This window comes from Oryctolagus cuniculus, chromosome 4 (genome assembly GCF_051225735.1).
Source record: "Oryctolagus cuniculus isolate XC-2025 breed Fujian yellow rabbit chromosome 4, ASM5122573v1, whole genome shotgun sequence".
NCBI classification, from domain to species: domain Eukaryota; kingdom Metazoa; phylum Chordata; class Mammalia; order Lagomorpha; family Leporidae; genus Oryctolagus; species Oryctolagus cuniculus.
In genome coordinates this window covers 77,722,278-77,740,891 of record NC_142870.1, presented here as the reverse complement: position 1 = coordinate 77,740,891, position 18,614 = coordinate 77,722,278, and the positions used below count along the sequence as shown (strand labels likewise).

Genomic DNA, 18,614 nt, shown 5'->3' with positions numbered 1-18,614 from the left:
TTAGTAAGTATTAGTTGAGTAGATAGGAAATACAAGGGTGCTTCAGAAAGTCTTTGGGAAATGCAATTAAAAGATGAATTTATTTTGATGCAAAATAATTTTTTTTATTTATTTTTGAAAGAGTTAGAGGAAGAGACTGAGAGAGGTCTTCTATGCGCTGGTTCACTCCCCAGATGGCTGCAATGGCCAGAGCTCCGCTAATCTGAAGCCAGGAGCCAGGAGCTTCCTCTGGGTCTCAAGTGGGTGCAGGGGCCCAAGAACTTGGGCCATCTTCCACTGCTTTCCCAGGCTATAGCAAAGAGCTGGATCGGAAGAGGAGCAGCCGGGACTAGAACTGGCGCCCATATAGGATGCTGGCACTTCAGGCCAGGGTTTTAACCTGCTGCGCCACAGTGCTGGTCCTGCAAAAGAACTTTGAAATCTATACATAATATTTTTATAATGTGCTTTCTCATGAAGTTTTTGATGACTCGCTATATTTCCTTCTCATCCTATATCATAAGGTGTGTTTTTATTTTCTTTTTGGTTTGTTTTTTTCTTTGTTATTAACTGATTTTTATCATGCCTTTGAGTAGAAAAACCTTCCCCATGAAGCAAAAAGACTGATTTGAAAATGTTTTGAAAGTACCACCTGAGTGGCTGTTTCTCTTTCTTTTTTAGGGCGATGAGGACCACATTGTTAGTTTATGTTATGAGACCATTCGTGATAACCATTCAGTATTACTTTTTTGTCCATCGAAAAAATGGTGTGAAAAGTTGGCTGATGTTGTTGCCCGAGAGTTTTATAATCTGCACCATCAAGCGGAGGGTGAGTTGAGGATGGAATGGAGCCCATCCATTCTTGGTACCTTTGCCTTAGGGTACTCAGTGATCATGTTAGCAATGCCTGGCCCTCTTTATCACTGCTACTGCCTGCTTCCTGGGTACTGTCTTCACTAAACTGCTTTTGTGATTCCAATCCTCCTCTTTCTTCCTGATGTGTGTACACAGGCTGATCATCTTCAAGTTTTTAGCATCTTGAGTTTATATCGGTATGCGAATATACAAGGTTCTTCATCTGTGATCCATGTATTTATAGAGTTTGATCTTTGGAGCTCCTAAGTTGTATGCACGTCACATGTGCACATTTTTTTTGGGGAAAGTGGCCATGTCTTTCTTTAATTCCATAGGAATGTATGGCTAAAATAATCATACATACACAGATATATGTGTATATATACATGTGTGTATATATAATCACATATACTCATATATTTTAAAATCGGCTATGTTGGGGTATAATTAATTTATATATAAGTGTTCCCACATTAAATGTATAATTTGATGAATTAAAAAAATGTATATATCTGTTTAACCACCACTATAAGCAACATATAGAATGTTTTGATGACTCCAAGATGTTCTTTTGCTGTCACTCTCCTTTGAGCTTTATCCTCAGCCACAGTTAACCACTGATCTGCTTTCTGTCACTTTAGGTTTCTTGTGTCTTTTCTAAGAATTTCATAGAGGGCAGACATTGTGGCACAACAGGTTAAGCCGCTGCTTGTGACACCTAATTCCCATTTCTGAGTGCCCATTCTAGTTCTGCCTGCTCTGTTTCCTGTCCAGCTTCCTGCTGACGCTCCTGGGAAGGTAACCAATGAAGGCCTAAGTACATCAGTTCCTGCTGCCCACGTTCAAGACCCTGATAGAGCTCCTGGCTTCAGCCTAGTATAGCCTTGGCTGTGGGCATAAGGGGAGTAAGCCAGCAGATGGAAAATTTTTCTTTCTCTGTTTACTCTGCCTTTCAAATGGATAAATAAAATTAAAAAAAATTTTCACTATAAATGAAGTTCTACTATATATATATATATATCTTTTGTATCTGGCTTCTTTCGCTCAGCATGATTTTGAATTTCATCTGGGTTGTTAACGTTTATCAATTTGATTCTTTTTGATTGTTGAATTGTGAGCTAATGTGTAGCTATAACCATTTGTTTTTATTTTTATTGATTCTGAGATGCACACTGTTGCCTCACCATTTTTACTAGCATGTGGTGGTCCTTTGGGGCCCAAGGTAAATACAGGAAAAACGGAGACCAGGTCTAGTCACAGAATGTTAGGATATTTTATTACTAAAGTGCCTGTGACATCATGAGGGCAGGTGGCAGCTATCTGAAGCATGGCTCCAGTGAGTACATTTTGCCTGCAGGTTATATTAACTTGGTGCTGGTCCAATATTGTATTATCTCATCCTGTTCCCTCTTAATCAGTGCCTTCTATTTCATGCTAAATTATATTCTTTACGTTGTACCATGACAACTTATATTCCTTAACCACAAACAATTTTTTTTCTGTAATTCTTTTATCTTTATTTGTAGATGCGGTTTCCACATGCCAGTGCTTGAACTGGAGCCTGGCCTATGATGAAATTTTCAACAGAATAATTAAGACAAAGCAGCACATTTTTTTTTGACAGGCAGAGTGGACAGAGACAGAGAGAAAGGTCTTCCTTTGCCGTTGGTTCACCCTCCAATGGCCGCTGCGGCCGGCGCACTGCGCTGATCCTAAGGCAGGATCCAGGTGCTTCTCCTGGTCTCCCATGGGGTGCAGGGCCCAAGCACTTGGGCCATCCTCCACTGCACTTCTGGGCCACAGCAGAGAGCTGGCCTGGAAGAGGGGCAACTGGGACAGAATCCCGACTGGGACTAAAACCCAGTGTGCTGGCCCCACAAGGCAGAGGATTAGCCTATTGAGCCGCGGCGCCGGCCCAAAGCAGCACATTTTTTTATGAAGCTGAAATTTGAATTCTTTTATTATCCCTCTACTTTTTTTCAAGTTAGAATGACTTTTTTTGTATTAAAGATATTGACAAATGATAGTTTTAAAAAATTTTTAATTGATCTTCCCAAAATAAAACATTGCCAACCCCCTCTGCGTCCTCAACATTTTTAGAAAAGTTTACCTCAGAATTAAAAAAAATATACATAAAATGTGAGATATATATTAAAAGATACTTATTTTTTATGAAAAGTTTTACAAGTTCAGAAATCTAAAATTCTGGAAATTTCAGTTCCTGCATTTAAGAAGGTTCAGGTCTTTTTTGTGGAGAAGCTTACAAAAGGCAAAAACAGAAGGTAAAGCATGATGATTACCAGATAGTGCCAGAGAGGCTGGGATAATTTTCTCAGAAAACTAGGCCCCTAGCTGGTATCAATACTGCTGGCTGGTGGGATATGCTTTGAGCAAGGGTTTGAGTTTTAGGCTTTAGATGGCAGTTAGAAACTTCTTGTTCTTTCACCAGATCCTCTGCCTGCCCCGTGTGCCTGCCCTTACCTTGAGACAAGTTTCCTGACTTTCAGCACACATAAGCATTGTCTGAGATTTAAAAATTTTTCATGTCCAGGTCATACTGCATAACAATTACCTGACACTATCCAGGGATGAGAGCCAGAGCTCACTGTTTTAAAAGATCTCCGTGTGATACAGTATTTTGGAGTTTCTGAACCATTTCCTTCGTATTTAGCTCTATCATGACTTAGTCAAGTAGCACTTAAAGAGGCCCAGGCAAAGCTGCATAGTATTGATAAACTTTTTTTCTTAAATTTGGTGACAGAATTGGTAAAGCCACCTGAATTTCCACCTGTGATTCTGGAAAAAAAGGGCCTCCTGGAAGTGATAGATCAGTTAAAACGTTTGCCTTCAGGACTGGACTCTGTATTACAAAAAACTATACCATGGGGAGTCGCATTTCATCATGCAGGTATTTATATTTCTACTCTGTTATTAAAGCGTCTTCTTCAGCAATCTGTATAATCTCTTCATTTTTATATTTATGTGTGTTTATTTCTTTTTAACCAAGCTTACTACTCGTAGATTTCAGTTTAAGAAATCACGTGACTGGGGCCAGCGTGGCATAGTGGGTAAAGCTGCCGCCTGCGACACCAGCATTTCATATGGGCTCCAGTTTGTGTCCTGGCTGCTCCACTTCTGATTCAGTTTCCTGCTAATGGCCTGAGAAAAGCAGCCATGGATGGCCCAAGTGTTTGGGTCCTTGCTACCCACGTGGGAGCTGGATGAAGCTCCTGGTCCCTGGCTTCAGCCTGGCCCATGCCTGGCTGTTGTAGCCCTTTGGAGAGTGAACCAGAGGATGGAAGATCTCTCTCTCTTTCTTTAACTCTGTGTTTCAAAACAAACATTTTTTAAAAAAGAAATTGTGTGACTAAAATAAGAGTAGAGCAAACATGTTTAAATTTATTTGTATGGTATATAAATACTAAATGAAAATGTGTTTGGGCCACTGGGTAGGTGAATTCCAAAATTGTTAACCTTCCTCTACTTTGTTTTCTTAAAATTGAGGTTGGAGTGGCACTTGCTACCCTAATTCTTTGCCACTCTGTCTCCTTTTGTCTCAAGGAGTACTGAAATAGTCTCTTAATTATATAAAAATCAAATTAGTGTTAGAATTTGTCATACTGCATTTGGAGAGGGCTAGAAGTATCCAAAGTTGTCAAAGTTGCACAGGTTATGACAGTCAATGAATTAAAGAACTTTAAGGAAGTGATATCAGTGCTCAGATGTGCTAAGGATATGATGAAGAATGTGTAGTTTCCAAGTTAGGAATTTAACCCCTTAATTAATTTTTAATTAAAGTTAAAAATGATAAATGCACATAAAGGTCCGTTTTTAGTATACACACATTTATACACACAAACACGAAACGGGGCTGGCAAAACTGTGTTGGTCAAATCTAGCCTACTGTCTGTTTCTGTAAGAGAAGTTTTATTGTCATGCCCAGTTATTCTGTGTCTGCTTTCATGTCACAGTGGCAGGATTGAGTGGTTTCAACAGAGACTTTCTATTCCACAAAATGTAAACTATTTATAAGAAAATCTTGCTGCCTCCTGGTCTAGAAGGTGAGATATACTAGAGATGGCAGATTATGCTTTTCAATAGATTATTTCTCTGTTTACAATAATAACAATAGCTTAGGGGCCAGCACTGTGGAGTAGCAGGTAAAGCCGCTGCCTGCAGTTCCTGCATCCCATATGAGCGCTGGTTCATATCCCGGCTGTTCCACTTCTTATCCAGCTCTCTGCTATGGCCTGGGAAAGCAGTAGAAGATGGCCCAAGTCCTTGGGCCCCTGCACCCGCGTGGGAGACCTGGAAGAAGCTCCTGACTCCTGGCTTCAGATTGGTGCAGCCCTGGCCATTGTGGCCATTTGGGGAGTGAACCAGTGGATAGAAGACCTCTCTCTCTCTCTCTCTCTCTCTCTCTGCCTCTCCTTCTCTCTGTGTAATTCTTTCAAATATATAAATGAATCTAAAAAAAAAAAAAAAGCTTAAAACCCTTAAGCTTGTAGCAGATTCTTAGATTAATTTGTAAGTGATCAAGACTTGTATTTTCATTGTGTTAACAGATATATATAGAAGCCTTTTTTATTTTATTTTTTTTTTTTTATTTTTTTTTAAAGGTCTTACTTTTGAGGAGAGGGATATCATTGAAGGAGCCTTCCGCCAAGGGCTCATTCGAGTCTTGGCAGCAACTTCCACTCTTTCTTCTGGAGTGAATTTGCCTGCACGCCGTGTCATTATTCGGACTCCTATTTTTGGTGGTCGAACTCTAGATATTCTTACTTACAAGCAAATGGTTGGTCGTGCTGGCAGGAAAGGAGTAGACACAGTAGGTAAGTGAGTTTGATTTGAATTGTAATAGCATTGCTGAAGGACAGTGTCATTCTGCTTGAAATTTGACTAGTGCCTGGCATCTTGTTTCTCAACATGGAGTATTTCTTCATTATCTAATGTACTAATGTTCTCTTGGATTCCTTTAATATTTATATTGAGTATGTGTGGGGATTAAATCCTCATCTGAGTTTACTCCAAGTTCTGGTCTTGTGAGAGAAGAATTCAAAGCAGAGATATAGAAAAGGGAAGCGGGATTCATTTAAAGGGATAGTACATATTGAGATGTGAATGCAGGCAACCTCTTCCAGAGGAAAGAATGGCTACAGCCCCCTCCAAAGTCAGATGGTTCCTTTATTGGGTAAGGAGTTGGTGACCTAGTTGGGTATACAAATGGAGTGGAATTTGCAGGTGGTGATCTCTTTAGGGAGGTGTCATGGTATCTCCACATGGGGCTGCAGTGTACACGTGGTTATCCTGGTGCCTTGTGAGTCTCAGGTGTAGGATGGGAAGTGGGTGTGCTGAACCCTCTGCCATGTTCCATCAGCTTAGAAGGGGGTAGCATTCTGGGTGATACTGGGCTTTGGCCACAGGCTGCTGGAGTGTCTTAGCTCTGTTTCCCCAACTCCCTGTCTTGCCCACCTGAAGTATAAGTTATAATGTTCATAGATGAACTGCTGATTTCTAAGTAGAATTAAGATAATCTTTTGTATTATGCACAATGAAACATTTCATTGTTGGGTAAATCAGGGTGACTTTTTAGTTCTGTAGGTGACAGGCCTCAGAGGTCAAACAGGGATGCTGACCTGAGAGGTCAAAGCTGGGAAGCGTGCTCACCTTTGGGAACAGGAGCTTCGTACACTGTCTTTTTCTCCCTAAATTGGTGCTGGGTCTTAGAATACCTTTTCTGTTTCTTACCTTGCACCAGCAAATAATGTTATTACCCACAATCCAAACAAAAATCTTATCTTAAGCAATGAGGAAGAGGCTTAAATTAAATGTCAAGACAGCAGCAAACATAATTTCTAATCTTTGCTACATCATTGGGTGTGACTAAATTGTTATGGGTCTTCTTCTTCTTTTTTTTTGTTTTTGACAGGCAGAATAGACAGTGAGAGAGAGAGACAGAGAAAAAGGTCTTCCTTTTGCCGTTGGTTCACCCTCCAATGGCCGCCGTGGCCGGTGTGCTGCGGCCGGCGCACCGTGCTGATCCGATGGCAGGAGCCAGGTACTTGTCCTGGTCTCCCATGGGGTGCAGGGCCCAAGCACTTGGGCCATCCTCCACTGCACTCCCTGGCCACAGCAGAGAGCTGGCCTGGAAGAAGGGCAACCGGGACAGAATCCAGCGCCCCGACCGGGACTAGAACCCGGTATGCCGGCACCGCAAGGCGGAGGATTAGCCTAGTGAGCCGCGGCGCCAGCCATATGGGCCTTCTGACATTAAAGAACCTTGGGAGGAACATTTCCTGTCATTGCGTCTTTCTTTTCTAGGACCTAATTGGCTCTAGTATTACACAGACAAACAGCTTTGAGGTTTCTGAAGAGAAATTTGGAAATCAAGCAGAAAAGGGAAAATGCTAATGGGAAAATAGGTGGAAGATTTGGGGCACAGAAAACTGAGTGGTTGCTGAGGAAATAACTTTAAAAATAACTTGACTTGTTATGTGAATAGTATTCAGTGTTTGTGGTAACTTTATAAATACCACAAAAAATGAGAGTTGATTATATTGTGTTGGTGACTAGATTAGTTAGAATCTTAAGTTCACTCTTGTGAAAAAAAGCCAACATAATAGGTGTTTAAGGAAGACAGAAGTTGGGGCCAGCATTGTGGTTAAACTGCCTCCTGCAATGCTGGCATCCTATATGGGTAGAAGATGGCCCAAGTGCTTGGGCACCTGCTACCCATGTGGGAGACCTGGATGGAGTTCCTGGCTCCTGGCTTGTTGTGGCCACTTGGGGAGTGGACCAGTAGATGGAAGATCTTTATCTCTCTGTCTCTCCCTTTCTCTCTCTGTAACTCTGCCTTTCAAATAGATAAATAAGTTTAGAAAACAAAAAGAAAAGTTCATTTCTTTCTTTTTGCAAGGGCTACAGCTAGGCCAGGCTGAAGCCAGGAGCTTTATCTGGGTCTCCCACATGGTTACAGGGGCCCAAGTCCTTAAGCCATTTTCTGCTTCTTTCCTAGGCATGTTAGCACGTGGCTGGGTCTGAAGCAGAGCAGTCAGGACTGGAACCTGTACCCCTGTGGGGTACCAGTATTGCAGGTGGTGGCATAACCTGCTGAGCCATGGTGCTAGCCCCTGAGAAGTTCATTTATTTCTTATATAACAATATAATATAATACTAATATAATGTAATATAAATACTAATGTAATTAATCTGAGGCTGATACAGTGGATTCATTGTGTCAGAAAATCTGGTTGTCCATTTTGATTTTCTGTCTTCAGTAATGTAGTTTCTATCCCATTATATAAGATAGATAGCCAGTCTCATCGCTGTCATTGTATCTGCATTTCGCCACCAGAAAAGGGAGATGAGGCAGTAAAGGGCACGCCCTGCCTGCTATGGGCATCACCCGAAAGTTACAAGTAGTGTTTTTCTTCCGTGCGGTTGTCTAGAACATAATCACATGGTTCCATAAAGGGTGTGGGAGGATGTAATCTTCAGCCGGTGGCCATGTGCCCAATTAACACTTAGGGTTTTATTAAAGGAAGAATGAGATAATGGCTATCAGGAGACAACTGTTAGGCTCAGTCCCAGTAACAAAATGACTCATATATACAATCCCTGAAGGGCTGAAAGATTCTGGTAATGAAAAAAAAACATCTAACTTGTTAGATTTCCCCTATAGTAGGCATCAGAGAAGTTTATTCTACTTTTCTTAATTTACCTACAAAATATGCAAACTGCATGTATATGTTTAAAAAGATAAGGCACAGAGACTAAGACTGCCTTCCCATTCCTATTTGCCTCCCCCTGTGATTTTTTAGTTGACTCACAGCTCTGGAGAGTAAAGTGCAAGTTCATTTTTTATGTAATTCTTCCTTCAGGGCCAGAGGGTCTGTAAGTTAATGGAGAAGATGAGGTCTTATTTGCCTTGCTATATTTTTTTGGGAAGATTAGTGTCCTAGACTAATCATCAAGCCTAAAATCAGAAAACACTCAAAGAGAACTAGAGTAACATTGTTTGTGAGCTCCTAAGGACTTCTTGCCTTGTATACTGATCCACTTCAGGATGGCTTATGACTGTGTTGAACTTCAAGCAAGCGGGGAGTCTGGGAATATATTATTTTATATTCACTATGAGCATATAAATACCTGGTCATTCTTTTCATATTGAGTAGCATCTTTGCAACATCTATGCATTTAATATGTGTTGCTAACATTTCTTGGACACTAATACGTGGTGCTTCGTTTAGATGACTACTCAGTTTTTCTCTAGATGACATGGAACTTTTATAGTGTAGGATGATGGTGCTTTGTGCCAAAATAGTGATTTTCAAGTTCAGCAGTCAATAATAAATGTTTTGATTCCAAGTCGTTTTGATTTATCTGTGTGGTATGCATGAAAACTTCCCAGACAAGTGAGAGCAGGAGCTGAATATATGCACTGACATACATCTGGACATCCTGAAAAGGCTAGTCCATTTTGCTGAAGAATCAAAGCTTGGAAGACCTTTAAATAGCTCAAAGTGGCTTATTACCTTGGTGCTAATGTTAGTTGATCTAATTTTTGAAATTTTTTTTCCTTAAACTGGTTTGTTTTATAGCCATTATAAGAGCAAAGTGTTATATTTTGTTCATGTGATTTTTTTTTAAGATTTTATTTATTTATTTGAAAGCATTAGAGAAAGAAGGAGAGGAAGAGAGGTCTTCCATCCGCTGGTTCAATCCCCAATTAGCTGCAACGGCTTCAGCTGTGCCGTTCTGAAGCCAGAAGCCAGGAGCTTCTTCCAGGTCTCCCACATGGGTGCAGGGGCCCAAGGACTTGGGCCATCTTCTACTGCTTTCTCAGGCCATAGCACAGAGCTGGATCGAAGTGAAGCAGCCAGGACACGAACTGGTGCCCATATGGTATGCTGGCAGTGAGGTGGCAGCTTTACTTGCTATGCCACAGCGCTGGCTCCTCATGTGATTTTTAAAAATTGAATATCAACAAATTACATTTGCATATATTTATGGTGTATAAAATCCCACTATCATATAGGTGTATAATGTGAAATGATTGAGTCAAACTAATTGACATAACTATCACCTCAAATATTTATCATTTATTTTAATTGAAATATTGTGTTTCTTAGTTAGCATCTTATTTTCTCCACTGTCCAGTCTGTGGTAATCTTCATTCTATTCTGTTCCCTAAGCCACCAGCAGCATGGCTAGATAACCTTTGGAAAAATGTCCAGTGTCTAAGAAGCCAGGATTTTTTAAAAAATATTTTTGTTTATTCATTTGAGAGGTAGAGTTACAGACAGTGAGAAGGAGAGACAGAGAGAGAGGTCTTCCTTCCGCTGGTTCACTCCCCAAATGGCTGCAATGGCCGGAGCTGTGCTGATCTGAAGCCAGGAGCTAGGAGCTTCTTCTGGGTCTCCCATGCGGGTGCGGGGGCCCAAAGACTTGGGCCATCTTCTTCTTCTTCTTTTTTTTTTTTTTGACAGGCAGAGTGGACAGTGAGAGCTACAGAGACAGAGAGAAAGGTCTTCCTTTTTCCGTTGGTTCACCCCCCAGTGGCTGCTGGCTGATCCGAAGCCGGGAGCCTTGTGCTTCCTCCTGGTTTCCCATGCGGGTGCAGGGCCCAAGCACTTGGACCATCCTCCACTGCACTCCTGGGCCTCAGCAGAGAGCTGGCCTGGAAGAGGAGCAACTGGGAAAGAATCTGGCAGCCCGACTGGGACTAGAACCTGGGGTACCGGTGCCGCAGGTGGAGGATTAGCCTAGTGAGCAGTGGCGCTGGCCAGTTGGGCCATCTTCTGCTATCCCAGGCCATAGCAGAGAGCTGGATTGGAAGAGGAGCAGCCAGGTCTCAAACTGGTTCTCATATGGGATGCTGGCACCACAGGCTGAGGATTAACTTACTGCAGCATGGCACTGGCCCCCAGGATTTTTTTTTTTTTTAAGATTTATTTATTTGAAAGACATAGTTAGAGAGATAGAGAGAGAGAGAGAGACAGACAGACAGACAGACAGAGAAGGAGGTTTTCCATCTGCTGGTTCACTTCCCAGATGGCTGTAATGGCCAGAGCTGAGCTGATACGAAGCCAAGAGCCAGGAGCTTCCTCAGGGTCTCCCATGTGGGTTTCCCAAGCACAATAGCAGGGAGCTAGATTGGAAGTGGAACTGCCAGGAGTCAAACTGGTGCCATATAGGATGCTGGCCCTGCAGGCTGGGGCTTTAACCTGCTGCGCTGCACTGTCGGCTCTAGAAGCCAGGATATTTTATCATGAAAGTTTGTGGAGAAGAAAGCATAAATCCTTACATTGAATCTACATTTGCCTTGAGGTTTAATCTTCAATATGTGGGAAAAGGATGTGGAGCAGTTTCCCTCTTTTTTTCTTTGCTCAAACTTGCCAGTTAAAATAAACTCTTTTCCTTTCCTCCATTCTCCTGCCTGTAATTAAAGCAGCATATCTCAGAATTCATCTCATCTATTTGAGTTCCTTATATATTTTGTACATTAGTCTCTTACCCAATATATGATTTGCAAAGATTGTCTCCCAATCCATGGGTTGTCTCTTAACTTTATTTTTTAGTTTGATGCAAACTCCTTTGTTTATTTTGCTTTTGTTGCCTCTGCTTTTGGGATTATATCCAAGAAATCTTTACCGTGTGTTCTTCTAGTTGCTTTATAGTACTGGGTTTTACATTTACATCTTTAATCCATTTGAATTGATTTTTGTGTAAGAGTTCAACTTCTTTATTCTACTTGTGGTTATCCAGTTTTCTAACCACTGTTATTGAACAGACTGTCCTTTCTCTACTGTGTGTTCTTGACATTTTTGTTGAAAATTGTCTCTATTTGGGGTTTTATTTTTGGGCTCTTTGTTGTTCCATTGGTCAGAGAGTCTGCTTTGATGCTGTGTTTTAATTTCTCTAGGTTTATAATAGATTTTGAAGTGAGGTAATGTGATGCCTTCAAGTTTGTTGTTTTTCCTCAAGATTGCTTTGCTTATTTTGGGTTGTTGTAGTTTTGTGCGAATTTTAGGATTGTTTTTTCTGTTTCTATGAAAAATCACTGGCATTTTGGTAGGGATTGCATTTAACCTTTAGATTGTTTTGGATAGTTTGGACATTTTAATAACGTTCTATCAGTCCATGAACATAGAATATCTCTCCAATTATTTTTGTCTTCAATTTCTTTCATCAAAGTTTTCTAGTTTTCACTATACAGATTATTTACCTCTTTGGTTAAGTATATTCATAAGGTTTTTTTTTTTGTGGTAGCTATTATGAACAGGGTTGTTTTCTTGATTTTTCTTTTTTTAAAAAAATTTTATTTAGTAAATATAAATTTCCCAAGAACAGTTTATGGATTACAATGACTTTCCCCCCCATAACTTCACTCCCACTCGCACCCCTCCCATCTCCCACTACCTCTCCCATTCCATTCACATCAAGATTCATTTTCAATTATCTTTATATACAGAAGATCAGTTTAGTATATATTAAGTAAAGATTTCATCAGTTTGCACCCACACAGAAACACAAAGTGTAAAATACTGTTTCAGTACTAGTTATAGCATTGCTTCACATTGGACAACACATTAAGGACAGAGATCCCACTTGAGGAGTAAGTACACAGTGACTCCTGTTGTTGACTTAACAATTTGACACTCTTATTTATGGCGTCAGTAATCTCCCTAGGCTCTAGTCATGAGTTGCCAAGGCTATGGAAGCCTTTTGAGTTCGCCAACTTCAATCTTATTCTGACAGGGTCATAGTCAAAGTGGAAGTTCTCTCCTCCCTTCAGAGAAAGGTACCTCCTTCTTTGATGGCCCTGTTCTTTCCACTGGGATCTCACTCGCAGAGATCTTTCATTTAGGGTTTTTTTTTTTTTTTTTTTTTTTTTTTTTGCCAGAGTGTCTTGGCTTTCCATGCCTAAAATACTCTCATGGGCTCTTCAGCCTGATCTGAATGCCTTAAGGGCTGATTCTGAGGCCAGAGTGCTATTTAGGACATCTGCCATTCTATGAGTCTGCTGAGTATCTCACTTCCCATGATGGATTGTTCTCTCCCTTTTTTATTCTATCTGTTAGTATTAGCAGACACTAGTCTTGTTTGTGTGATCCCTTTGACTCTTAGACCTATCAGTGTGATCAATTGTGAACTGAAATTGATCACTTGGACTAGTGAGATGGCATTGGTACATGCCACCTTGATGGGATTGTATTGGGATGCCCTGGCATGTTTCTAACTCCACCATTTGGGGCAAGTCCGATTGAGCATGTCCCAAATTGTACATCTCCTCCCTCTCTTATTCCCACTCTTATATTTAACAGGGATCACTTTTCAGTTAAACACCTAAGAATAACTGTGCGTTAATTACAGAGTTCAACCAATATTATTAGGACAAAAAAATACTAAAATGGATAAAGTATTACATTGTACATCAACAGTAAAGACAAGGGCTGATCAAGTCATTGTTTCTCATAGTGTCCATTTCACTTCAACAGGTTTCCCTTTGGTGCTCAGTTAGTTGTCGCTGATCAGGGAGAACATATGATATTTGTCCCTTTGGGACTGGCTTAATTCACTCAGCATAATGTTTTCCAGATTCCTCCATTTTGTTGCAAATGACCGGATTTCATTGTTTTTGACTGCTGTATAGTATTCGATAGAGTACATGTCCCATAATTTCTTTATCCAGTCTACTGTTGATGGGCATTGGGGTTGATTCCAGGTCTTAGCTATTGTGAATTGAGCTGCAATAAACATTAATTAATGTGCAGACAGCTTTTTTGTTTGCCAGTTTAATTTCCTTTGGGTAAATTCCAAGGAGTGGGATGGCTGGGTTGTATGGTAGGGTTATATTCAGGTTTCTGAGGAATCTCCAGACTGACTTCCATAGTGGCTTTACCAGTTTGCATTCCCACCAACAGTGGGTTAGTGTCCCTTTTTTCCCACATCCTCTCCAGCATCTGTTGTTGGTAGATTTCTGAATGTGAGCCATTCTAACCGGGGTGAGGTGGAACCTCATTGTGGTTTTGATTTGCATTTCCCTGATTGCTAGTGATCTTGAACATTTTTTCATGTGTCTGTTGGCCATTTGGATTTCCTCTTTTGAAAAATGTCTATTGAGGTCCTTGGCCCATCTCTTAAGTGGGTTCTTTGTTTTGATGTTGTGGAGTTTATTGATTTCTTAGCAGATTCTGGGATCAACCCTTTATCTATTGCGCAGTTTGCAAATATTTTTTCCCATTCTGTTGCTTGCCTGTTCACTTTCCTGACTGTTTCTTTTGAAGTACAGAAACTTCTCAATTTGATGCAATCCCAAATGTTAATTTTGGCTTTGACTGCCTGTGCCTCTGGGGTCTTTTTCCAAGAAGTCATTGCCGGTACCTATATCTTGCAGGGTATCTCCAGTGCTCTCTAATAATTTGATGGTGTCAGGTCGTAGATTTAAGTCTTTAATCCATGTTGAGTGAATTTTTGTGTAAGGTGAAAGGTAGGGGTCTTGCTTTATGATTCTGCACGTGGAAATCCAATTTTCCCAGCACCATTTATTGAATAGACTGTCCTTACTCCAGGGGTTGGTTTTGGATCATTGATCAAATATAAGTTGGCTGTAGATGTTTGGATTGATTTCTGGTGTTTCTGTTCTGTTCCATTGGTCTATCCATCTGTTTCTGTGCCAGTACCATGCTGTTTTGATAACAACTGCCCTGTAGTAGTATGTCCTGAAATCTGGTATTGTGAGCCTCTGGCTTTGTTTTTGTTCTACAAGATTGCTTTAGCTATTCAAGGTCTCCTGCGTCTCCATATGAATTTCAGCATCATTTTTTTCTAGATCTGAGAAGAATGTCTTCAGAATTTTGATTGGTATCACATTGAATCTGTAAATTGCTTGTGGGAGAATGGGCATTTTGATGATGTTGATTCTTCCAATCCATGAGCATGGAAGATTTTTCCATTTCTTGGTATCCTCTTCTATTTCTTTCTTTAAGGTTTTGTGATTTTCATCGTAGAGATCTTTTTTTTTTTTTTTTTTTTTTTTTTTTTTGACAGGCAGAGTGGACAGTGAGAGAGAGAGACAGAGAGAAAGGTCTTCCTTTGCCGTTGGTTCACCCTCCAATGGCCGCCGCGGCTGGCGCGCTGCGGCCGGCGCACCGCGCTGATCCGATGGCAGGAGCCAGGAGCCAGGTGCTTTTCCTGGTCTCCCATGGGGTGCAGGGCCCAAGCACCTGGGCCATCCTCCACTGCACTCCCTGGCCACAGCAGAGGGCTGGCCTGGAAGAGGGGCAACCGGGACAGAATCCGGCGCCCCGACCGGGACTAGAACCCGGTGTGCCGGCGCCGCTAGGCGGAGGATTAGCCTAGTGAGCCGCGGCGCCGGCCCTCGTAGAGATCTTTAACGTCCTTCATTAAGTTTATTCCAAGGTATTTGATTGTTTTTGTAGCTATTGTGAATGGGATTGGTCTTAGCATTTCTTTCTCAGCCGTGGCATTGCTTGTGTATACAAAGGCTGTTGATTTTTGTGCATTGATTTTATACCCTGCGACTTTGCCAAAATCTTCTATGAGTTCCAATAGTCTCTTAGTAGAATTCTTTGGGTCCCGTAAATAAAGAATCATATCATGTGCAAGGAGGGATAGTTTGACTTCTTTCTTCCCAACTTGTATCCCTTTAATTTCTTTTTCTTGCCTAATAGCTCTGGCTAGAACTTCCAGAACTATATTGAATAGCAGTGGTGAGAGTGGGCATCCCTGTCTGGTACCAGATCTCGGTGGAAATGCTTCCAGCTTTTCCCCATTCAATAGGATGTTGGCCGTGGGATTTTTATAAATTGCTTTGATTGTATTGAGGAATGTTGCTTCCATAGGTTTTTCTTCTTCAGTCTGTTAATGTGGTGTATCACATTGATTGTTTTGCAAACATTGAACCATCCCGGCATAACAGGGATGAATTCCACTTGGTTTGGGTAGATGATCTTTCTGATATGTTGTTGCAATCTACTGGCCAGAATTTTATTGAGGATTTTTGCATCTATGTTCATCAGGGATATTGGTCGGTAATTCTCTTTCAATGCTGCATCTTTTTCTGGCTTAGGAATTAAGGTGATGCTGGCTTCATAGAAAGAATTTGGGAGGATTCCCTCTTTTTCAATTGTTCTGAATAGTTTGAGAAGAATTGGAGTTAGTTCTTCTTTAAATGTCCGGTGCAATTCAGCAGTGTATCCATCTGGTCCTGGGCTTTTCTTTGTTGGGAGGGCCTTTATTACTGTTTCTATTTCTGTCTCAGTTATGGGTCTGTTTAGGTTTTCTATGTCTTCCTGGTTCAATTTAGGTAGGTTGCATGTGTCCAGGTATCTATCCATTTCTGATAGATTTCCCTGTTTGCTGGTATACAAGTCCTTGTAGTAATTTCTGAGGATTCTTTTTATTTCTGTGGTGTCTGTTGTTACGTTTCCTTTTTCATCTCTGATTTTATTGATTTGGGTTTTTTCTCTTCTTTTTTCAGTTAGTTGGGCCAATGGGGTGTCAATTTTGTTTATTTTTTCAAAAAACCAGCTCTTTGCTTGGCTGATTTTTTGTAATTTTTTTTTTTTTGGATTCAATCCTGTTGATTTCTTCTTTGATTTTAATTATTTCTCTTCTCCTACTAGATTTGGGTCTGTTTTGCTGCAGATTTTCTAGATCCTTGAGATGCATTGAAAGCTCATTTATTTGGTGCCTTTCCAAATTCTTGATGTAGGCACCTATTGTTATAAACTTTCCTCTTAACACTGCTTTTGCTGTATCCCATAAGTTTTGGTATGTTGTGCTGTTATCCTCTTTTACTTCCAGAAAGTTTTTGATTTCTCTTTTGATTTCTTCTATGACCTATTGTTCATTCAGGAGCATGGTCTTCAATCTCCATGTGTTTGCATATGCTCTAGGGATTCCTGAGTTGCTGATTTCTAATTTCTTCCACTATGGTCTGAGAAGCTGCATCACATGATTCTAATTCTTGTGAATTTGCTGAGACTTGCTTTATGGCCTAGTATATGGTCAATCCTAGAGAAGGTTCCATGTACTGCTGAGAAGAATATAAATGCTTTCTGTGTAGGATGAAAAGTTCTGTAGATATCTGTTAGATCCATTTGGGCTATAGTGTCGTTTAAATGTACTGTCTCCTTGTTGATCTTCTGTCCTGTTGATCTGTCTATTTCTGAGAGTGGAGTATTAAAGTCCCCCAGTACTATTGTATTGGAATCTAAGTCTCCCTTTATGTCCCTTAACAAATCTTTTAAATAAACCGGTGCCCTGTAATTAGGTGCATATACATTGATAATCATTATATCTTCCTGTTGAATTGATCCCTTAATCATTATATAGGGCCCCTTTGTTTCTCTTAGCAGTTTTTGTGTTAAAGTTTATGTTGTCCGATATTAAGATGGCTATGCCCACTCTTTTCATTTCTGTTGGCATGGTATATCTTTTTCCAGCCTTTCACTTTCAGTCTGTATGGATCTTTGTTGGAAAGATGTGTTTCTTGTAAGCAGCAAATAGATGGGTTTTGTTCCTTAACCCAATCAGCCAATTTGTGTCTTTTAACTGGACAGTTCAGGCCATTAACGTTCAATGGGACTATTGATAAGTATTGACTTTGCCCTGCCATTTTCCCAAAGATGTTTTTTAGTATATGCTTTGAGCTTTCTATGATCTTTTACTAGTAGGTTTTCTTCCTTTACATTCTTTCATATTGATCACTGCGTTTCTGTGTGTAGCACATCTTTAAGCATCTTTTGCAGGGCTGGACGAGAGGCAACAAATTCTTTCAATTTCTGTTTGCTATGAAAGGTCTTTATTTCACCTTCGTTCACAAATGAGAGCTTTGCAGGATATAATATTCTGGGCTGGCAGCTTTTCTCTCTTAGTACCTGGGCTATATCTCGCCATTCCCTTCTTGCCTTTAGGGTTTCTGATGAGAAGTCATCTGTGAGTCTGATTGGAGATCCTCTGAGAGTAATCTGACGTTTCTCTCTTGCACATTTTAGGATCTTTTCTTTCTGTTTAACTGTGTTGAGTTTTATTACAACGTGTTGTGGTGAGGATCTCTTTTGGTCATGTTTACTGGGGGTTCTATGAGCTTCCTGTACTAGGATGTCTCTGTCCTTCTCCAAACCCGGGAAGTTCTCTGCAAGTATCTCACTAAAAAGGCCTTCTAATCCTTTCTCCCTCTCCATGCCTTCAGGAACTCCTAGAACCTGAATGTTGGTTTGTTTAATAGTATCCTGTAGATTCCCAACAATATTTTTTAGATTTCTAATTTCTTCTTCTTTTCTTTGGTTTGACTGTAAACTTTCCTGTGCTCTGTCTTCTAATCCGATATTCTCTCTTCTGTTTCACTGACTCTGTTTTTAAGGCTCTCTAATGTGTTTGTCATTTGATCTATTGAATTCTTCATTTCATTTTGATTTATCATCACTATCACACTTTCCTGTTCTATTAGTTTCTGCGTTTCATTTTGATTCCTCCTTAAGATTTCATTTTCTTGAAGGAGATTTTTTATCTTGTCCAGTAAGGATTTCCGTAGCTCAAGCATTTGTTTTTGAAAACTTCTAATTGTTCTTACCATAAATTTTTTGAAATCCGTATCTTGCATTTCTTCCATCTCATCATCTTTATAATCTTGGCTTGGGGTGTCTTGTTGATTTGGGGGTGCCATAATGTCTTCATTGTTCTTGTTTCCTCTTTTCTGCATTTGTTGCTTGGCATTGTGGAGATATTCTTTGGATTCTTCTTTCCTTGCT

The 18,614-nt window shown here is 40.4% G+C and overlaps 1 protein-coding gene across 2 annotated transcripts in view; it reads left to right on the top strand.

The window, feature by feature from the left end:
• Positions 1–18,614, top strand: part of POLQ (DNA polymerase theta) — a 106,477-nt gene that overhangs the window by 18,273 nt on the left and 69,590 nt on the right. For both annotated transcript variants that reach the window (XM_002716640.6, XM_051859269.3), the window contains 3 exons: positions 661–808; positions 3,596–3,742; positions 5,454–5,666. In XM_002716640.6, coding sequence (XP_002716686.2) covers positions 661–808; positions 3,596–3,742; positions 5,454–5,666 — 508 coding nt within the window. The remainder of the gene's footprint in view (positions 1–660; positions 809–3,595; positions 3,743–5,453; positions 5,667–18,614) is intronic.